The sequence below is a fragment of the Laccaria bicolor genome, genomic scaffold (genome assembly GCF_000143565.1).
Source record: "Laccaria bicolor S238N-H82 LACBIscaffold_45 genomic scaffold, whole genome shotgun sequence".
Classification (NCBI taxonomy): Eukaryota; Fungi; Basidiomycota; class Agaricomycetes; order Agaricales; family Hydnangiaceae; genus Laccaria; species Laccaria bicolor.
In genome coordinates, this window is record NW_001889916.1 from 245740 (window position 1) to 267760 (window position 22021).

Sequence of the window (22021 nt, forward strand, 5' to 3'; positions counted from 1 at the left end):
TTGAGACACCACGTGACAAAAGGCGGTATATACATACCTTTACTTTACCATATAATAATGCCTTTGTGGCTCAGTTGGTTTGAGCACTGCTAATATTGACGAGGTTGAGAATTCAATTCCTGTAGATGTAAAATTTCTATTTTTACTTAAATATAGTAAGGACACTATAAATACTGTATTCTAATGGTATAATGGTCATCCATGGAATCCATGTGGACTGCTCCATGGAATCCAAGGTGGATATGCCTGCATTCCATGTGCAATCCAATGGAATCCATATGGAGTGGTGTTGGAGTCCATATGGAATTAATCATTCCATGACCATTCCATGGTCATTCCATATGGAATCCATGAGGTCTATGGAATAAGAAAATGGCTGGGTCCTCAGCCAACATGGATTCCATGGATTCCATACGGAATAACCCAGGGAAGGTAAAGACCTCCATCGTGTCATGGGTGGCGCTGGGTCGCCATGCCATTGTCCTGGAGTCATCGGCGCCTGTCGTGGTGAGAACGGAGTGATGGGGTGGTGGTACACATACCATTGGCCCATGACGTTGCCATGTCATGGGTGTTGTTGGGCACTGACCTTGTTCCATGTCCCACATTCCTCGTGTGTTGGATTCATACATAATTATAATACTCAGAGGAGATCATGGATGACGATGACTGGAGCGATTGTGATGGAGAGGAGATGCCAGTACCCATACCCAGTTTGCCTGATCGGGGGTATGGATCGGCCGAACATCAACAAATCCTCTTACCATCCTCATTCCAATCAGCCCTTCTGCCTACATCACTGGGAGAAGCCCGGTGCGTAGAGATAGAATTGAGAGTGGCCCAGGCAAATAACGCTCTCAAACGTTTATGGGAAGCCATCGGTTACAAGTCATTCCTTTACTGCAGGAGAGTTCGATCAGAGAAATCAAAAAAACATGTAACTCGGGCTTACAATGCTGTACAAGGATCCGATCGCAATATGAAAAGTGCTCTCCAGGCATACAACCAAGCTCGATGGGCTCTCAATCAGCTCAATGCTCCTCAGGGCACTTGTGACTGATACAAGCCAATAGGGAAAAAAGATACAAGGGCACTAACTACGGTATACGATGGCAACACCCGGGGTCAAAGAAATATTGCTTTGCCATGGTTCTGGAATATGGCCGTGGCTGATGATTCGTTGGGTTCAACTTACATGGAACAAGGTCAGATCCAATCACTTTTATTCCTCTAGATGAATTGAAACAAGACAACCCAATAGTATATCGGGTGAATTGGCTTAGAGCAAAAGCTCGGTATGACCGATGGTTGGAAGAGCATACCTTGATCCCAAACGAAATGAACTGGACCCGGCTCTTTTTCATCAACAAAGCCAAGGAGTGGGCCAGGCTGAGGGACTTGGTGCCAGACAAGCCGGGACATGTTTCCTTCGCGGAGGGACATATCAGTATGTGGAAAGAGCTTGCCTTCCAGGCCACCAAAGAATTTATAAATGCCAGTGTCATGTGCCAGTCTATTGCATTACCTAATCTTGGTTGAATTAGATTATCATCCATCTTTATCCAACACTACCATGTCTTCTACACCAGTACTCTCTACACCAGTACCCCTGTGCTGCAGGTTGAAATTGACTGGATGAAGGATATGATTCAAGGTCAAAAGTTTGACGCACATTTTGGTAAACGTCTCCTGTGGGAGAACCCACAAGAGTTCCAGGAAGTGCTCGACTACTGGTCATCTCGGTTTAGGGCCATTCACACAGCTAAGCTTGCAAAGCCTATCGAGCCCGAGTTCCAAATCTCATGGGATGAGTATTATGTGGCCGAAGTGGTGAGCCATATGATTTCTCTGGATCCAGTCACGACTAACCTTGTTCCTTTGGAAAGGGCTTCATGATTGATAGTATTGGAATGGCCTTCATTCATGGGCATGAGGTAAGCCATCCTGAAGGCTATTTTTCTTGCTGATGTTGGCCCCAGTTTGAGGTCCCCGCATTCCATAGAAGCTGTATTCAGCATGACCCACTTCACCCTGACATGGTGATTCGAAGAGATTCCATTTGGCCTTCATATGAGTTTCCATGGTGGACGACTCCTAAGAGCTATCCGAAGGAGGGAATCTACTACATGCTTAGCAAGTCAGCCAAGTGGTATAAGTGGGCTGAAGATGGTGCTTTGCCACTTGTGCGAACGAACATTGAGACGTCAAACCTATCACCCGAGGATGTCAGCCAGCTTAAAGCACAATTGGAGAAAGCGCGGGAACTCATTGTGGAAAGGATTGAACATGCCAAGGCCGAGGTGGATCTTATGATGCGACAGATCAGGGATTGGGAAGATATTGTATTTTTGTCTTCAAGGAATTGATGTACCTCATAGGTACCCAAAAATGGGTGACTAAAGTGACCAGGCATAGTTTATGAAACTGATTGATCATGAAATAAAGGGAGTCCCACTGAACCTTCATGTCATGTACAAGTTGTGCTGGCTTAACTTGTATGGTCACGGTCGGATCCTCAGTTGACTTGAACTACCCTTTCTTGTTTCCATCATCTATTACTTCTGCCAGGTGCTCACATCAATGACCTGAGGCACATACTGCTCATATGGTACTCTGACACAATGCAATTGGGTCGTGAACAACCGCTTCTTCATAAGTCTGATTATCAGGATTGCTTGTAGGGCCTGATGCAGATGCAATAAATTCCCCTGTATCATCTACCAGGGCGATGTTAGTAAAGGCTTCAATAACATGAGTTGAACATATGTTGGTAATGTGTGGGAAACATCATATATGATTTTCCTTGTGATTGAACTCAACCTCATGAGAGCGTAGAAGTATCTCGAGTTCTGTCAGGAAGGCATCATTGAGTGAGCAGTTATTGAGGGTCCAATGGCCTCCCTGTCCAAATAAGCATGAAGTAGGAAGGGGTAAGAAAATGAAACATAGACATGCCTTGACCGTGATCCCAACTTGATCCAAGAGATGGAGTACAATCCTTGCTAGCCTGTTCCTGTTGTGGCTTCCTCAAAGACAGTGAAATGCGATTAGTGCAGAACACAGCTGAAGACCTTTGGTAGACTTGTCTCTATGTATCCAATGTGTGGTAATGGCCAGGTATGGGTACTGAGCTTTTGTTGGCCAGATATCCCCCATGTATGAAATTTGTCCTGGTGCATCCTAGAGTAATTGGTGAATACAAGGAAACAAAATGGTCAACTGAAACAACATACAGCTAATTCCTGTTTTAGGTCCTTGAAATACGCCTCCCATGCCTTGATAATAAGTTTGTGCATCTTTGTTCGGTGGGGAATGTCTTTGTCCTTGAGGTCCTCACATAAAAGCAACAGGAGTTGTCGAACTATGGAAGGCCACATACTTGCATGTCTTGGATAGAGTTCTGGTCACTGGGGCAAACTTTGATCTGCGTTCATAGAAAAAATTGATATCAGGGGCTGTTCGGCTCCATGAAGATAATGAGGGTTGTTCTGAAGGTGTTGGAGGTCGAGTGGAGGTAGCAGAGCCAGCGCTCAACACTAATGGGAGGAGAGACTGGTCGTGGTGCATCTGGTACATCTCCATTGGGAGAATGTTTGTCCATGCCGGTGAAGTAGAATTCTTCTCCAGAACCAGGATCCTCACAAAATTTGACTGGTGCTGCTCTACAGCCACCTGTACAAGGTGCTGGCTGCTGTGTTGGTTTTCTGCCTCTACCTCAGGCCATTAAGCAAGGAAGCTGGGTGATTTACAGTGATAGAGCTGTTGTTTAGTATTTTATACAGAACCATAGCTTGGAAGTAGCACCTCACATGCCATTAGCACATGTTTCTATTAACAATTAATTCAATGGGTGTCTAACTGAATGTCTCCTCTACTAACACATCACAGATCTAACTTAAGGCATTACAGCGTGTGTTTCTATTGGAATTCATGTAACAGTTGTTTTGATCGCTGTCTAATTGAATGTCTTGTCTACTAACACGCTACAGATACCTAACTTGACACATTAACAGCCTAAAATGTCGAACGTGATTGCTTGTATGAGTAAGACAAGGACACCCTCTCAATCAGGGAGCTGTTGAGGAGTGGCTGCTTCCAGTTTAGCAGGGTCCTTGTCGTTATTGATGCTTTACATGAATGTTAGTACCACAGAAATTATTTGAAGAATGATTGACATACTGAGTTCATCATCCTTCAATCCTCCACCCACATTGTTGTCGCATTGTCCACACCAGCCTCAATTGAGAAACTTGCAAAGGGCATGAGGAATCTGCTGGGAAAGCAAAATGGACACAAGGTTAATAACGATGGAGTAAGTAAGGCTGACCTTTATCTACAGTTGAGTGCAAAAAGAATGAAGATTGGTTCATTTTTCTGGTTCTTTCTAAGAATCTATTGTACCTCAAATGTATTTGTATATTCTTTTAAATTATGTAGTTGTGTTACACTTCTCTTGGTATGGACTAATTTCAGTGAAAGCTGGAGCCTTGAGAAGGTTTTTATTCTGGAGGCCATTTTTGGCATCTGAAAAAAAAATATGCACTAACTGGGGAGGTAGCCAGAACATACCTCTGGTCAACCTGAATGAGCCTATCAAAGAATTAGTTAAAAATACTGAGTGGTTATGCTTGTAGAGCCTCCAGAAAAAGGTCATTTTGTGCTATTTTGGTCATTTTTGGCCTGTTTTAGACAAAACTAGCCATTTTCCAAAGCCTCTACAGACTTAACCACTCAGTATTTTTGACTGATTCTTTGATAGGCTCATTCAGGTTGACCAGAGGTATGTTCTGGCCACCTCCCCAGTTAGCGCATATTTTTTTTTTCAGATGCCAAAAATGGCCTCCAGAATAAAAACCTTCTCAAAGCTCCAGCTTTCACTGAAATTAGTCCATACCAAGGGAAGCATAACACAACTACATAATGTAAAAGAATACACAAATACATTTGAGGTACAATAGATTCTTAGAAAGAACCAGAAAAATGAACCAACCTTCATTCTTTTTGCACTCAACTGTATATGAAGAACACAAGAGAAGGCTTCTTCGGCGTGACTGATAGACTGATAGCAATCATAGAGTATTCCAATGCCATACCAAGGATTTGGGTCCACAAATGTCCAAGGAAATTGTCATCCTTGATTCCTTTGTCTGTAGATAGGTAGTCAGTCTTCAAATCTGTGAAATATTATGAAACAAAGAAAGTTACCAACTGCGTCCAGGCACATTATCCATTGTGCATCCAGGCACATCATCCATCCCTTATCTCAGTACTTCATCATGCCCCACTGATTCCTGCAGGAATGAAGGCATTCCACTGGATTCCAGTGGAATCCACAGGAATGGCACAGGAATAGACAGGAATGAATATTTTGGAGCCAAGGGCTTAATAAAGACTTCATTCCAGTGGAATAGACACACAATAAGCATCATATTGTACATTTACACAACTATATACACTTCTCTCTTCTTCCCTTGCTATTTTTTACAGAACTATATACACTTCTCTTGTCTTTCCTTGCTATTTTTACATTTATTTAGGGTTTACTCATCCTCTTCATCCTCTTCTACAATTTCCTCATCCAATCCCAAGCCTTCCTCTTCTTCAGCATCCTCTTCCTGCTGTCTCTTCAGTTCCTCTGCATCTTCTTCTCTCTTTTTCTTCACCAGCTGTTTTCGGAGAACATATTTGGTATGATAAAATAACATAGAGTGCAAAAACCAGTTAAAGTTGCCTGGGGTCATGCATTTGAGAATTGATTGATATCCACCAAGCCATGCATTGAGCTGTTCACAAACCTTAAATATTGATCTTAGTGGCCGGAAAATCAGTATAGAATTGAATGATAGATACCTGTGTATTGAATGCCCGTTTTACATATGGATTCCCTTTTTTGTCAAAGGCCATAACTACCAGATTTGGAGCAGATCCATCTCCTGGTGATGGATTACAGTATTTTCGGCAGAGATAATCTGTCACTCGGTGATTGATGTAATGATAAGAATCAACAATAAATCTGGTGGTTTTTTTCCAGATCTCCCAGCTTCCATTAGCCACTGCAGTTTGAAGAACTTGGCAGGCTTTGTCAATGCAGATATAGGCAGGCCATGACTCTTCAGTTGGATATACTGATCCCAAGAAGTTTAGTATATTTGTTGGTGATTCTGACTTGTCAAATTTAGTCCAGGCAATAACCACCCCACAAGGAGCACAAATAGTTTCAACACAATAAAACTGATCTGGACTAAAGTAGTTTTTTGAGTGAGGTGGATCAGCATTTAGATCATCATGTTGTTGTGGATTTGCCCCTCTACGGTTAGGTTGCCAAGGATGATTCTCTGCAGGCCTTTGTAACATTCTACGAACTCCAGATTGATTTTTGCGGTTGCTGTTTTTAGAATGTTTCTTCCATTGTAGTTGATGTTCCTGACAGGCAAGTGTACCTTGAACTCTCTGATTATGACAATCCTGAACTAAGCATCGTGAAGCAAGCATATTGTGATGTATGTCACATAAAGATCCACCTCGAGCATGAGAGAGATCATTTGAACAGTCATCATAAGTACAACACTGTCAAACAATTATGATTAATAGAGTTTCTAGAATATCATCAATTCATTTACCTGAGGGCCCATTACAACACCATCAAGAGTAACCAAATTGGTATCACGAATATTATCAATATTCATCTCATCACCTTGATGTAGATCAACTTCTGGTTCCTCATGAGCTGTGACCAATGCAGGTATATCATCATCTGTTGCATCAACACCAACAACTGCTGCTGGATCATCGAAAACTACATCAACAACATCACTAGTCTTTCTGTGTTTCTGAGTACACTCATTACATGCATGGTTGTCTGAAGCACAGATGATTCCATTTTCACCTAACAGTGAAAAGGCTGCAGTTGTAACTTCTTTGATATTCAGGGCATCATCAAACTCAACATCAATCTTGGATTCCTCAGCTATGACTTCAGCTTAACTGGTTCCTCCTCACTGCTGCTGCTGATGTACTCTGCACTCATGATTCTAGTCTTTTGGCCTGGCTTCAATTGAGTCCCCTTTTCTTTTTTTGCTTTGGACTGAGGTGGAGGGGCAGCGGTGTTGCCAGGAGTCACCTCTGATCATGGCTGGGCGCTGGACCTGGCCTGCAATCGGGGAACATAAAGAAGGTAGGGGTGGTGGGTTGTGGGATCGAGAACACTTTGATCCAATCAACCAATGGTCCTGCTCAGGCCATTTCCATGTACGCCAAAATCCATGGGTGGTTGAGCCACTGGGCCATGTTATACCACATATTCTTGTCTATGAGCAAATGTACAAGTCATTCCTGTAGGAGAAAGAGATCCAATTTCAATCAATAAATTATTGGTAGTCACTCACAGCTTTCCCATATGCATCATCTTCCAATGTCCGTTCGTAAGCCAGAAGACCTTCCCTGTGACACTTGTAAAAGTTCAAAAGGGTGGAGGTGGCCACCCTAACATCCTCCAAGAATCCGGGAGTGAGGGTGTGGGCCTGTTGAGCCACTTGAGTAAGTTCAGCAGTAGACATGGTAAGTGGGAATGGGACAATTGAGGAGAATGTGCATGTCGGAATGGGACAATGGTGAATGTAAAATTACAAAGTTGTAAACATGGTCACGTGTTGGCATCACTTCAACCGAGATCCACAGAGAAAAACAATGTGTCTTCATCACCAACCACACAGTGCAATCCCAGGAAAAGCTATCTACTCTCTGACTGATATGTCTTTAACAAATCCAGGTATTGTCCCCACTCCACACCAAGGATTGTCTACTTAATGTAGATAAACAGAAGCTGTGATGAAAGACCAAGAAATGAAGGATGGTATGTTTTATCTACTCTTGTCAGCTAACCAGTTCTAACAATATCTTAGGAACGGCTGCGGCTCTACCCCCTCTTCAACCAAGTGAGTTCCAGTTGGTGACAGAAAACTAGCCAAACCTAAATTGTGGGTGGCCGATAGGACAGAGCCAAGAATCCGAACTATTGATGGAAGTGGACGTCCCATCCTTGGCTCCTCACAGACACAAGTATTAGTTACCTTACCCCACTAATACTGAGCCCCCCGACCATACAAACAGACCATAGTTGATGGTGCCTGCTGATGAGCCCATGGATCAGTTGACCCCATCAAAGGTGGACCGGCCATCAAGACTCTCTTAGGACTGGTACTGTGCATCGGCTGAGAAGTGTACCCCATGAATTGACATAGCTAAAAATGCCTTGGATCCTGGGTCAACCGATCTCTTCATGGATTGGGCTCAACATGTGTCATGGGTCAGCTGAAGAGCTCTAAATCCCATGGATTGTGGATCAGCCCACAGCCGTCTCATTTTTATTTGCCAAGTTTACCTCGGCTTTTCATTGCTGGTCATCATGCAGTTTACTGGGTCGGGTCCATCACCTACCAAGAAGCCGAGCACGGTGACATGGTCAGTCAGCTAGTACCCCATGAATTAAATATGCCTTGGATCCTGGGTCAACCCGTCTCTTCATGGAATGGGCTCATGTGTCATGGGTCTGCTGAAGAGCTTTGAATCCCATGCAGCGTGGATCAGCCCAACCTGGTCCCATCCAGTTGACACTATACGGCCGAGTTTCGTCTTCACTCAGGTTTTATTTGCCAAGTTGCTCAAACATTACCTCGGCTTTTCTTTGCCGGTCATGGTCCAGTATTCGGTCATGCAGTTTACTGGGTCCATGACTTCCCAAGAAGCCGAGCACGGTGACGTTCACAAGGCAGTGAGATATATTATGCACACCCCCGGTTCAAAATCCCTACCAAGTTTATACCGACCAATGTTTCTTGTAAACATACCCATGTTGGAACGGGTCTGGCTCAAACAACCGCACTCGGCTGCCTGAAATAAACGCCAAGCTGTTACTATGCCAGTCTCCATTGGACAAAGTTGCTCCAAGATCCCCCTGCTTTTCTCTGCCGGTCACAGTTTACTGGGTCGTGAAAGAAGCCGAGGCCTTACTGCTTTCATTATTATGTCCACCACAGGACTTCATATTAAATATGCCCAAAAAAAAATTGAAGATTGTCCAAAAAATATACATGTATGCTACTAACTATTAAGTAGACGGAGTTTGGACAGTTTGGACATCATTGTTTGTAACTTGCTGGCAGTCAGATTTTTGAATCCTCACCAAGTAGAAGACTTACTCTGTGCGGGGGTTTGAAGTGTGGGTTCGAGTTTCTGTAGCCGAGGTGACTTCCTATTACCCCCAATGTAAGGACCGGGCGAACTTGCCCGGGTTGGAGGAATTGGGTTTGGCACCAACAGAAGGACCGCTGGGCTCTCAGATGCTGGAGGCAGAAAGACGGCCAGGGTTGGAGAGACTTGCGCGTGATCGGTTGAAACTGGGTTTGGCAGAACGACACCCAGGGTCGGGGAGACTTGTACCTGCTGGCTTTTCTGACCGCGGTCGGGTGAGACTGAGTGATCGGTATTGATGCCAGTGTGCTTCTTCTCCTTGTTGCCAAGGAACTGGATAATGAGCGATTCCAGACTTGATTGGTTGAGCTCCGAAATAGTAGTGACTGATTTGGTGAGGTCGTGGAGCATTAGCTCGGCAGTTTCGATGCGGCTTGCAAGTTTCTCAAAGCCCTGGGTGAGACTCTCTTGTAACGCAGCTGGTGTAGTCTCCCACTTGTTCTCCAGTGTCTTGACGGCTTCCCTCACCTCGGCTTCCAGTCTCTGGTGATCACTTCAGATGGACTGCAAATCTTCTTGTGTTTCCTTCCAATGCATGTGGGCAGACTCTTCAATACGGTCCATCCGGCGAGTCGCTCCAGTGATTTTTTCTTCCTGAAACCAAACGGAGGTCTCTAGACTTGCAATTTTCTCCGACAGAGGACGGCTAGCCAAATCTTGATCTTGAATACACCGGGTAATCTCTTCGAGCGCCAAAAGACGTTGTGACAGGGTCACGGGTGAGTCAACCGCCGGGGGGAGAAGGGCACTTGCGTCAATATCTTGTTTTTGGACCACAAATGCCAAATACTCTCGCATAGTAGGGGTAGACGACTCCATGACGCTGACTTGCGCTTGTTGGTCTCGGAGTTTCTGCTGGAGGTCGGCTTGGCCATGAGCAAGTCTTCTGATCTCCTGCTGCATCGTCTGCATGTCGAAGTTCGGTGGGGGGCTCAAGGACCTAAAGTCAATCTTCTTCTGATAGAGTGTCGTGTCAACTAAGTTTTCAAGTTGAGAATCATGGGAAATGAGAAAACAACTTGAAACTTACGATGAACCTCCTTGGGATCTGGTGGGCTGACCTGCCGAGAACGGGATACCAAACGCGAACCTTCTGGCCGGGACGTGCGCTCAACAGGTGGGGGTGTAAAGCTTTGTTGGATATAATTGACAGCCAAGCCCAATTCTATAAACGAAGTCAGCAAAGAATAATGAGTTTCATGAATTTTTTACCCGGCCGCATTGCTAACTCGGGCACGATCCACTCCATCTCACTGGCTGGCGGCCCAATCTCCCGGCCCTTTCCTTTGTCAGTGTTGGTACCGACCTCGGTCTCAGTGCTCTTGAAAATCGCTGATGTGTGTGGTGTGGGTGGCTCAATGATTATGGTGGGAGTCACCCGGCCCACATCTTTGTCGGCTTTTGGAATGGCACCGACCTCGGTTTCCTCATGTTTGACTTCGGCCATCTCTATGTCGATACCACCCTCGGACTTCCCCTTTCCCATTGTCAGACCAACCTCCATGTCCACGTCAATTGCATGCTCCACATCATGCCCGACTGCGGCCATTTCGACATCCTCCTTGCCCTTCTCTTTGACATCCGGCTTCACCTTCTTCACCTGCGGCTTCTTTGACCTCGCTTTCTTCCTCACAATCTTCACTTGGGCATCTCCCCTGGAGACTGTGGCCGTTTCAAGATCCTGCAACCCCTTTTGGATCTCGTCTTCGACCTCACTGTCGGTGTCCTTTTTCTTGGTTACTGCATATGTGCAGGTCGTCTTACCCATACTGCAGGTGAAGCAGGATCCTTGTTGTGGGGGGGAATGGATAGCGCATGGAACAATGTCTCGATCTTGGCGTTTGCTGCAGGCCTCACAGGGGATATCCGCAAGCTGATAATTGCCTTTTGCAATCGCGGCATTCTGATTTGCAAGACGTTTGGCAGTTTTGGCTTGCCTTAAAGCGGCCATGGCGGTCTTGGGAGGACTGGCGTCGGGGTCTAACTTGGGCCTTTGGATGAGACTGAAGCCGGCACTGGGTGTCATGCGGGAGAAATGGGGCTGGGACTTGGGTTTAACCGCCTTTGCTTCCCCACCAACCGGTCGAAGTGACTCCGACTTCGGCTTCAATGTTTCCTCATCACTGCTGCTGTTGATGAACTCCGCGCTCACGACTCTGGTCTTCTTTGGCCTGGCTTCGATCGAGTCCCCTTTTCTTTTTTTGCTTTGGACTGGGGCAGCGGTGTTGTTAGGAGTCACCTCTGATTGTGGCTGGGCGCTGGACCCGGCCTTGGGTTTCCTTCGCCCAGACTTTGTCTTACTCTTGGACTTCGTTTCAGCTGCTGGCACAGGATCGGTTGATTTTGCCTGACGCGTTGGTTTTGTTGGGGCCAGGAGCGATGATGAAGCTGTCGGTACCGGCAATGGGGGAGTTGGGACTGTGACTGGGAGCAATGAATCGGTCGAAGATGGAGGTAAAGGGGGAGAGGGACCGGCATAACCTTCCATAAAGAAGGTAGGGGTGGTGGGTTGTGGGATCGAGAACATTTTGGTCCAATCAACCGATGGTCCCGCTCGGGCCATTTCCGTGTACGCCAAAATCCAAGGGTGGTTGAGCCACTGGGCCGTGTTATACCACATATTCTTGTCGATGAGCAAACATACAAATCGTTCCTGTAGGAGAAAGAGATCCAATTTCAGTCAACAAATCATTGTTAGTCACTCACAGCTTTCCCGTATGCATCCTCTTCCACCGTCCGTTGGTGGGCCAGAAGACCTTCCCTGTGACGGTTGTAAAAGTTCAAAAGCGTGGAGGTGGCCACCCTAACATCCTCCAAGAACCCGGGAGTGAGGGTATGGGCCTGTTGAGCGGCTTGAGCAAGTTCAGCAGTGGACATGGTAAGTGGGAATGGGACGATTGAGGGTGGTGAATGTGCGCGTCGGAATGGGACAATGGTGAATGTGAAATTACGAAGTTGTAAACGCGGTCATGTGGTGGCGTTACTTCAACCAAGATCCATACAATGTTCAACCGAGATCCGCAGAATGTTCCATGGCCGATCTGCAGTGGCTTGCTTTCCCACCGTTGAAAAACAATGTGTCTTCATCACCAACCACACAGTGCAATCCCAGGAAAAGCTATCTACTCTCTGACTGATATGTCTTTAACAAATCCAGGTATTGTCCCTACTCCACACCAAGGATTGTCTACTTAATGTAGATAAACAGAAGCTGTGATGAAAGACCAAGAAATGAAGGATGGTAAGTTTTATGTACTCTTGTCGGCTGAGCAGTTCTAACCATATCTTAGGAACGGCCGAGGCTCTACCCCCTCTTCAACCAAGTGGTGAGTTCCAGTTGGTGACAGAAAACTAGCCAAACCTAAATTCTGGGTGGCCGATAGGACACTAGTGCCTACCACTTTTATGATAAAACCTGGGCATTTGCCTGCACAGTCTTTTCAATCCCCCCAAGTGAAATATGAAATGAAATGCCTCGGCTATTTCATTCTTGCTTTGCAGCTATTTCATTCCTACCCACCACATTTTTCATTTCTCCTTGGCAATGAAATGCATTTCATTCTTTTGCCTGTGCTTTTTCATAACTTTTTCATTCTTTGCCAACTTTATTTCTTTTCTTTTCATTCTTTGCCAGTATCATTTCATTCTTTTGCCTGCGCTTTTTCATAATTTTTTTCATTCTTTGTCAGTCTTATTTCATTCATTTGCCTGTGCTTTTTCATAACTTATGTATTTGTTTGGTTATGATGGGATCAAAATATAAGACATGTGATCTTTTAGTTGCCTCAATTTACATGTTTATTGCTCAATTAAGTTAGATTATGGCCTCAAATACAAACAAATGTAAAGATCACAAGCCAGGGGTTGATTAGGTCAAACTATAGCTAATAATTTGAGAATACATATGTTTATTATTTACAAACAAATAATGTGTCTAGTTATGAAAAGGCTTAGAGAAGCAATGAAATGAGTTTCATTTTTTTTAAGTGCAACCCTAACCTTAAACATGGCAAACAATGAAATAATAAGTTATGAAAAGGTGCAGGCAATGGAATGAAATAGGACTGGCAAAGAATGAAAAAAAAATTATGAAAAAGCGCAGGCAAAAGAATGAAATGATACTGGCAAAGAATGAAAAGAAAAGAAATAAAGTTGGCAAAGAATGAAAAAGTTATGAAAAAGCACAGGCAAAAGAATGAAATGCATTTCATTGCCAAGGAGAAATGAAAAATGTGGTGGGTAGGAATGAAATAGCTGCAAAGCAAGAATGAAATAGCCTAGGCATTTCATTTCATATTTCACTTGGGGGGATTGAAAAGACTGTGCAGGCAAATGCCCAGGTTTTATCATAAAAGTGGTAGGTACCACTCCATAGGACAGAGCCAAGAATCCGAACTAGTGATGGAAGTGGACGTCCCATCCTCGGCTCCTCACAGATCCATTTTCGATTTCAAAGAACCTACCCCTGCTCTAAGTTCCAACCCATTCACCCCAGCCTCAGCTCACCAATCCATTTTCGAGTTTAAGAAAGTCGGTACTTCAGCTTTTGCCCCAACCTCGGCTCATCAAGCATCAATGTTCGATTTTCAGCACGTGGGCACTTCAACGAATGTGCCGCCTGTTTCCCCGTCCTCGGCTCATCAGCCATCGATTTTCGATTTCCAGAAGCCTGGCAGATCTCCACCAGCCTCGGCTCATCAGGCATCGATTTTTGATTTTCAGCAAGTGGGCACTTCAACGAATGTGCCGCCTGTTCCCCCGTCCTCGGCTCGTCAGCCATCCATTTTCGATTTCCAAAAGCCTGACATCCCTGCACCAGCCTCGGCTCGTCAGGCATCGATTTTTGATTTTCAGCAAGTGGACACTTCAACGAATGTGCCGCCTGTTCCCCCGTCCTCGGCTCGTCAGCCATCCATTTTCGATTTCCAAAAGCCTAACAACCCTGCACCAGCCTCGGCTAATAAAGGATCCCCTTTCGATTTTCAAGTCCATCGTTCATTTACCCCGGCCTTGGCTGTTCAGCCTTCCATTGATTTTCAAACACCTGGCACGTCTGCTCCAGCTCCTGCCTCTGACAAACCAGGCATGTCTTCCCCTGGCGCCTCAAGGTCCAATAGTACTCTGGGATCACGGAAGTATCTGACAAAATCACAAGAGGCCAAATTACGACTCCAGGGCCAAGGAGGAGCTGCCATTCTGCCAACTCGGCCAGGCGATGCCTTCGTTTTCGGCCTGGCTCCTGTCTTCGTCTACACTCAAGAGAGGACAACACCACGCCCACCACCTTTGACCGAATTGTTGGACTTGGATCCAAACTCCCCACGTGCAAGGGGTTTATGTCGCAAGTACAATATCAAGGTTGTGTCTGATGACAGCATTGGTGATCGCACAGGCGTGGTAGCCGAGGTCGTTCAGGCAATTGGCAAAGTGTGGGAAAGAGCTATGGACCCCGAGGCTTCATCCAACCCTTCGATTAGGAATTTGCAGGCTGCCTTTGATAAATTGTTGACAAGGGGAGATGAGTTTACCGAGATGGATCATATGGACCTGGTTCGTCATAAATTCACCAGGAGGCGCTCAGATCCCTGCCTGACAGCATAGCGACAACAAGCCATTATCGGTATGTTTTGGCCACCTTGAGGAGGGAGAAAGACAGGTTGCGTGAACAAATCGATTCAGACCGTGATCTGGTTGCAGCAATGGACGCTACTTTAGAAGGACTATGGCCATTCATCCCAGACGAGATCCCAGACAAGGGGAAGGGGAGGGACAAAAGGGATGGACCAGGGTTTAAGTAGAAGATTAGATCACAAGACCGAGGTTGGTTCGCTATGTAGTTTGCACCCGGGCATGGTTGAAGATACCCACTGCCGGATAGTGCTCACATTTAATTGGTCGTAAGACAAGCCTCCCAGCTCAATTAGTCAAACGAACACCTTTTCAACCCTTGCCTTTCATGATAGGAAAACATGATGAACTACAAAGTGACACTGCTGAAACCGGACACAGACTAACATCATTGAACATGCTATGTATTTCGCACCCAGGCATGAATGACTAACATCATTAAACATGATAGGTTTAACTGACGAATGAAACTTTCTTGGACCGGGTGGAACGAACACTTTCTTCAGCAATCTTTTTCAACCGTTCTCGGGTTACTATACCGAGTTCCCCTGTAGAAACCTTGCCTTTCATGATAGGATGAGGTTTTGGTTTTGGCTTGGTGGGGACATCAATAGATGGTTGCTGACTGGGACCGGCCTCTGACTCCTTTTGTTTTGAAGGGACTGGTCGTTTTGCGTTGACACCACTTGACTTAGTGAAATCAAAGCTATTCGAAGCTTTGGTTGTGTCTGACCTCAGATTGGTTGCTTGAGCTGGTTTGACAGTGGCTTGGATAACAGCTGAGGCAGCTCGGCATTTGACTTTGCCTGGTCGGGCACTCCTCGGGCCAAGTTTGTAACCCTTCTCTAACCGAGGAAACTTGCAGGGTGTATCCTCCTCATCAGTGAATTTTCTCTTCTTCGCTCGATCAGCTGACTCCACCCCACAGCCCAGGTCAGCTTCCCAAAATGTATCATCAGCCAAGACCTCAGTGTCCGATGGTACTTCATGGGAGAGAGCCCGGGTGTCGTTGTACCGAGGCTGAAGCTCGGGGCTGGTATCTACAGTGATCGTAGCATCATCTGAGCCCAAATCTGATCCCGAGTCTCTATCCTCTTCCAAGGTCGGGTTGACCCTGCTAGGTTTCACTGTGGGCTCGGTCAGAGTATCCTGCTTTGGCCTCCCTTGACCATTATTGGAGTCTGAGTCACTATCATCGGAGCCATCCTCACGATGTTTGTCATGCTGTTTGGTTGGTTTCTTGGTTGGTTTCTCCACGTCCAAGTCTTCTCCATCGTCATCGGAGCCATCCCGATCAGGAGTCCAGTCATCCTTAGAAAACTGTTCGGTTCGTTTCTTGGCCGGCTTGTCCACATCCAAATCCTTCCAACTGTTGTCATCGAACTGCCGATCTTCCACCCCTTCCTTTCTCTTTGGCCTGGCTTCCTCATCTGATGGTGACTCGGTTGCTGCCCGGCCTCTCCTTTGACCCTTGCTTCTGCTGGGCTTCTTGCCCTTCCCAACACTATGAACATGAGGTTTAGGAACGTGAACTTTGATTTTCCTTCATGGAGGTGCTTCCAGCAGCATTTTCCCCTCAAGAAAGGATTTAAATCGAAAGGCGACTTTGTGTTGTTCTTGACGTTCATACCAAAACTGGAGAGCTTCAGTGACCATTTCCATCGGGAATTTGGAGGGATCAAGAAACTTGTAAAAGTTGTTACCTTCTCCATTTACTGATCTCCAAGCCGGGGGTATATATTCTAGATCAATGAAGTCAAGTAACTTTGATCCAATAGCCGTCCAAGGAGCCGATCCCTTACTCTGCCCAGCTGCAAGATCTAAGTAGACAAATGTTTAGTGATACAGGGCAAGAAATCTCTGGGGACCGGCTTACTATAGTGCTGGTTGACAAATGTATGAAGAACATTCAGCCGCCAAATTCGAATATCACGGGAAGTTTTAAGTGGTGGTTTCGATGGATCGGGTAGAATAGGTTCCAGGTATAGGTTCTTCTCCAAAGTCATAGCACCCCGGGATCAGTGTCCTCCTTCGGCCGAAGCAAGATCCTCCAACCCATAGTATTCTTCATTGTGTGCTCTCCAAGAAGATACCGATATTCCTTCCTCATGGAAAGTCCGGCTATGGTTATCAATAAAGTCTTTCCCATTCCCGAGTTCTTGATTGAAGTCGTATGTTGAGACGTCCAAATTACCATCGGGCTTCAGATAACATCCTAAGATAAAGACCCGGACACCCATTGTGTCATAAAGTTCCTTGGAAAATGCATGCATCCGAGCCGTGCAGTTCTTTACAGCCAGTCTATCAAAGGTCCAGATAAGCCAACGTTAGAATAATGAAAATTAACTTACTTGGACTTGAGTTCCGGGTCAACTCCCTTCTTGTTGTACTCCTCGGCCGGCCTCTGCAGTACGTCTTTCTCCCTTTTCTTCATTTTCCCATCATTTGAGTCACGACCCGCGATCGGCACGGAAGATCGAACACGAAACGGAAAAGAACAGACCTTAATAACCTTAAATAGCTTAAATAGCGGAACAGTTATGATCGCATCACAGGACAAAACCTTAATTAGCTTCCTCTGTAATTATGTCTGTCTGTAATTATCGTCGGTCCATCTAAGTAACTAAACTGGTAACGCAGTTATGGTGGTATATATTGAAGCTACCTTTATACCAATGTATGATGAGGCTGTCAGCGACATACAGATCTTGATATTTTGCAGTCATATTGAAGGTGATAAAAATTAAAAGTTCACAAGAAGCCGCCGTTAAAGAGTATGCGAAGTGTATGAAATATGAGATTGTGTTTCTAATTGACTATTATCCAGTCCTGCTGGCCGACTTTTATGGCTTGGGTGTGTGCTCATCCCAGTCTTACTGCCAACTTTTTATTTTACGTAGCTGGAAATGCAAATCTGTTATGAATGTTTGCGTTTGCTATTCGACGGCCACATTTTCCTCTTTCCCGCTACACCCACATTTTCCTCGTTCCCACTACACATCATCATTATATCCTTTGGCCATTTCAACAGTAGACAAACATGGGAAGAAAAGCACACAGCAACATCGCTAATCCTCACTTCAACAGGCTTGTTATAAAAAATGGAAGGAGGTCTTTTCCCTCCTCCACTATTCCCTCTCTGCCATTTTCCCCCGTGAAAAAACGTAACTGCAGCCATCTGGAAAGAGACATTGAAAGGAGTCACTGCACAGAATTTGTCCTTTTAACTGCTGCTATTAGAGTGACATGGTTGGCAGGTAAAAGATACTGACCGACATTGTCTTCAACGTTGGCTTGGCCTAGTAGTTAAGCTGGGAGGTGTACGTAGTATATGTATGTATGCCCTGGGTTCAAATCCCGAACAAGTCATAGATTCGCGTTTTGAAAAGTTTTTTACTTACTGCAGGTAAAAGATACTGACCGACCTATGTATGCCGGTTTAAATCCTAAACAAATTTTTTACTTGCTGCTATTAGAATGACATGGTCAGCAGTTAAAAGATACCGACCAACATTGTCTTCCACCGTTGGCTTGGCTTAGTGGTTAAGCTGGAGGTGTACAGAGTGTATGTATGCCTGGGTTAGAATCCCAGAAGTCACTTGCAACGATCGCAACTCTTTTGTTTTTGTAACTCTGGCTAAAATTTACTAATCAATTCTTACTGAGCTTGCAGACCCAGGTTAGTTGTCTTACGCTGGGTAAGTTACAAAGTGCCGAGCTTTCAGGCCAGGTGGATCATTGACTTGGCTCAGTGGTCAAGGTGGGAGGTGTACGCATTGTATCTATGTATGCCCTGGGTTCAAATCCCAGAAGTCACATAGAGCGAAGACGGCCTTTTTGTAACGCTGGCTAAAATTTACTAATCCAAGGCTTGTAACATCCAAAGTCCCAAGAACGGGTAGTTGTCTTAGTTGTCTTATGCCGAGAACGGGTGACTTACAAAGTGCCGAGCTTGGACGCCCAGGTTCAAATTGCAGGCAGGTAAAAGATACTGGCCGCGATCGTCTTCCAATGTTGGCTTGGCTTCGTGGTTACGCTGCGAGGGTATGTCGTGTATGTATGCCCTGGGTTCAAATCCCACAAGTCAGTTACACCTATTGCAACTCTTGTTAAAATTTACTAATCAATGCTGGTTTGACCGATGTTGTCTCGGATCATGAAAATTTGAACTGCAAGTTCTGCCTGGTCTGCCTCTGCTTGGCTGCTAAATTAAAGGCCAAGCTGAAAACGATTCGGCTTGAAAATGCCGGCCTCAGTGATGCATCGGCTGATGAGATGTTCATAAATTCTCGTGTCCGGCCGACTCGGTGATATCCATGAACCATGACTACCATGTGGGTCTCGCCAGCTGACCCTGGTAACCAGAGTTGAGGGCCCTCGGCCGACCACCAACCCAGGCGAATTCAAAATGTCTGCCGACTTTGCATAGCCTAGCTGCTAATCAGAAGTGAAGGCCCTTGGCCGATCACCAACCCAGCAACGTTCACAACTGTCAGCCGACCTTGCATAGCTTATCTTCCATCAGCCGATATACAAATACAATGTTCAAAACTGTCAGCCGACCTTGCATAGCTTAACTATCTTCCATCAGCCGATATACAAATACAATGTTCAAAACTGTCAGCTGACCTTGCATAGCTTAGCTATCAGCCGATATACAAATACAGGGACTTGACTTCCCGAGGCAGCTTCCTACTGATCGGTGTATGCTAAATCTACGTAGCTGGCCGACCCTTCTTTACCTTGATAGTGGGATCACATCGGCCAATTCATCAACACAGGGTTATTGGCCCTCATCGGCCCATCAGCAGGCACCATCAACTATGGCCTGTTTGTATTGTCAGGCCTCTCAGTGTTGGTGGGTGATTCCTACTAACTGCCCTGTCACAGATACATTTTCGATTTCAAAGAAAGTTCCAACCCATTCACCCCAGCCTCAGCTCACCAATCCATTTTCGAGTTTCAAAAAGTCAGCATCCCCAGCCTCAGCTTGTTAGCCATCAATTTTTGATTTTCAGCAAGTGGGCACTTCAACGACTGTGCTGCCTGTTCTCCCATCCTCAGCTTGTCAGCCATCCATTTTCGATTTCCAGAAGCAATTTTCAATTTTCAACAAGTGGGCGCTTCAATGAATGTGCTGCCTGTTCCCCTGTTCTTGGCTCATCAGCCATCCATTTTCAATTTCCAGAAGCCTGACAACCCTGCACCAGCCTCGGCTAATAAAGGATCCCCTTTTGATTTACAAGTCCATACTTCATTTACCCCAGCATTCCATCTTTGATTTTCAAACACCTGGCACGTCTGCCCCAGCTCCTGCCTCTGACAAACCAGGCATGTCTTCCCCTGGTGCCTTGGGGTCCAACCACCATCCAGACACACAGCAGATTGTTAGTACTCTGGGATCACAGAAGCATCTGACGAAATCACAAGAGGGCAAATTACAACTCCAGGCCCAAGGAAGAGCTGCCATTCTGCCAACTTGGCCAGGTGATGCCTTCGTTTTTGGCCCGGCCCCTGTGTTTGTGTACACTCAAGAGAGGATAACACCACACCCACCACCTTCGACTGAATTGTTGGACTTGGATCCAAACTCCCCACATGCAAGGGGTTTATGTCACAAATACAATATCAAGGTTCTGTCTGATGATAGCATTGGTGATTGCACCGGTGTGGTAGCCAAGGTCGTTCAGGTAATTGGGAAAGTGTGGTAAAGAGCCATGGAGAGGCTTCATCCAACCCTTCAATTAGGAATTTGCAGGCTGCCTTCAAGAAATTGATGACAAGGGGTGATGAGTTTACCGAGATGGATCAGATGGAGCTTATGCATCATGGGGAAATTCACCAAGAGGCACTCAAATGTCTGCCTGAGAGCATAGCAACAATGAGCCATTATCAGTATGTTTTGGCCAGGAGAAAGACCCGTTGCGTGAACAAATTGATTCAGACCATGATCTCATTGCAGCAATGGATGCTACTTTAGAAGCACTATGACCATTTATCCCAGATAAGGGGAAGGGGAGGGACAAAAGGGATGGACCAGGGTTCAAGTAAGATTAGATTACAATACTGAAGTTGGTTCACTATGTAGTTTGCAACCGGGCACAGTGGAAGAAAATCAAATGAAGGCCATGTCTTTCCCACCTGGGCATGGTTGCTCAACATACAATTGAAACTTTCTTGGACCGGGTGGAAAGAGCACTTGCTTCAGCAATCATTTTTGACCGTTCTCAGGTTACTATACCGATCTCTGTCAGAACCTTGCCTTTCTAGCTGAAAGCAGAATGATAGGCCACAGCAGATCAACATGCTCAGGGCAGACTCCCGAAATTTCAAAGTGATGTCATGGCTGGGGCTGCTGAGTCCTCACAACGTGTTAAATTTCAACCTCCAAGTTGATGTCATGCTAGTACCACAATAAAAGTTGAGAGTTTGCCCTATATATGTGTCAATCTGGCATGGCCTATCGTTTTGCTTTCAGCTGTCATGATAGGAAAAGTTGATCAACTAATGAAAAGCAGGATATCACCTTGTGGGACTTCAACCCAGGAGCTGACCATCAGCTGCTGAAGTACATCAGCATTTAACCATTCAGTCAAGGTGACTTTATTTGACATTGGCTTGGATAACAGCTGAGACAGCTTGGCCACTTCAGTCACCCATTTTTGGGTACCTATGGGGTTATCCAATTCTTTGAATTAGGGAACCTCAGTGGTACCCCATTCCAGAGTGGTATGACCCTCATACCAATTCCATCATACCATGGTATGGATGCCACATACCATTCCACCTCATACCATACCATACCATACCATTCCATACCATTCCATTCCATACCATACCATTCCATTCCATTCCATACCATACCATACCATTCCATTCCATTCCATACCATACCATACCATTCCATTCCATACCATACCATTCCATACCATTCCATACCATACCATACCATCATTCCATAGCTGTCACAGGGTGTCTGGGGTCCTTTTTACAAAATATGAAAATTATTTCTCCAGGCTGTAATACTGATCCATTGGGCTCCATTTTTTGTGGACTGGTTCTTCAGATTTCTTCTGACATTTTAAGCCACAAGTAGAGGCTATAGGGTGAACTTGATCCTTTGAAAATTCACTGAAAATAGCTG

The 22021-nt window shown here is 45.5% G+C and overlaps 7 protein-coding genes across 7 annotated transcripts; 2 read left to right on the top strand and 5 right to left on the bottom strand.

The window, feature by feature from the left end:
• Positions 1–3027: 3027 nt before the first annotated feature.
• Positions 3028–3296, bottom strand: LACBIDRAFT_310350 (uncharacterized protein; the record flags this gene model as incomplete). The annotated part of the gene is made up of 2 exons (XM_001887463.1): positions 3028–3180; positions 3234–3296. The coding sequence occupies 2 exons, from the start codon at positions 3294–3296 to the stop codon at positions 3028–3030; spliced, it is 216 nt and encodes a 71-aa protein (XP_001887498.1).
• A 1096-nt stretch (positions 3297–4392) lies between these two features.
• Positions 4393–4673, bottom strand: LACBIDRAFT_310351 (uncharacterized protein; the record flags this gene model as incomplete). Its single annotated transcript, XM_001887464.1, has 2 exons — positions 4393–4524; positions 4629–4673. 2 exons carry the CDS (start codon positions 4671–4673, stop codon positions 4393–4395), a joined length of 177 nt encoding a protein of 58 aa, XP_001887499.1.
• An 867-nt stretch (positions 4674–5540) lies between these two features.
• Positions 5541–6686, bottom strand: LACBIDRAFT_310352 (uncharacterized protein; the record flags this gene model as incomplete). Its single annotated transcript, XM_001887465.1, has 3 exons — positions 5541–5795; positions 5851–6567; positions 6621–6686. The coding sequence occupies 3 exons, from the start codon at positions 6684–6686 to the stop codon at positions 5541–5543; spliced, it is 1038 nt and encodes a 345-aa protein (XP_001887500.1).
• A 1834-nt stretch (positions 6687–8520) lies between these two features.
• On the bottom strand, positions 8521–12126 carry LACBIDRAFT_332886 (uncharacterized protein; the record flags this gene model as incomplete). Its single annotated transcript, XM_001887466.1, has 7 exons — positions 8521–8612; positions 8847–8906; positions 9198–9730; positions 9755–10226; positions 10280–10414; positions 10462–11902; positions 11956–12126. 7 exons carry the CDS (start codon positions 12124–12126, stop codon positions 8521–8523), a joined length of 2904 nt encoding a protein of 967 aa, XP_001887501.1.
• A 1524-nt stretch (positions 12127–13650) lies between these two features.
• LACBIDRAFT_332887 (uncharacterized protein) lies at positions 13651–15047 on the top strand (the record flags this gene model as incomplete). The annotated part of the gene is made up of 3 exons (XM_001887422.1): positions 13651–14799; positions 14851–14869; positions 14947–15047. 3 exons carry the CDS (start codon positions 13651–13653, stop codon positions 15045–15047), a joined length of 1269 nt encoding a protein of 422 aa, XP_001887457.1.
• Positions 15048–15330: 283 nt separating this feature from the next.
• LACBIDRAFT_332888 (uncharacterized protein) lies at positions 15331–17311 on the bottom strand (the record flags this gene model as incomplete). The annotated part of the gene is made up of 5 exons (XM_001887467.1): positions 15331–16381; positions 16508–16688; positions 16754–16760; positions 16971–17178; positions 17229–17311. The coding sequence occupies 5 exons, from the start codon at positions 17309–17311 to the stop codon at positions 15331–15333; spliced, it is 1530 nt and encodes a 509-aa protein (XP_001887502.1).
• Positions 17312–19484: 2173 nt separating this feature from the next.
• LACBIDRAFT_332889 (uncharacterized protein) lies at positions 19485–20857 on the top strand (the record flags this gene model as incomplete). Its single annotated transcript, XM_001887423.1, is given in 5 exon segments — positions 19485–19496; positions 19516–19581; positions 19628–19735; positions 20145–20567; positions 20840–20857. 5 exon segments carry the CDS (start codon positions 19485–19487, stop codon positions 20855–20857), a joined length of 627 nt encoding a protein of 208 aa, XP_001887458.1.
• Positions 20858–22021: the final 1164 nt, after the last annotated feature.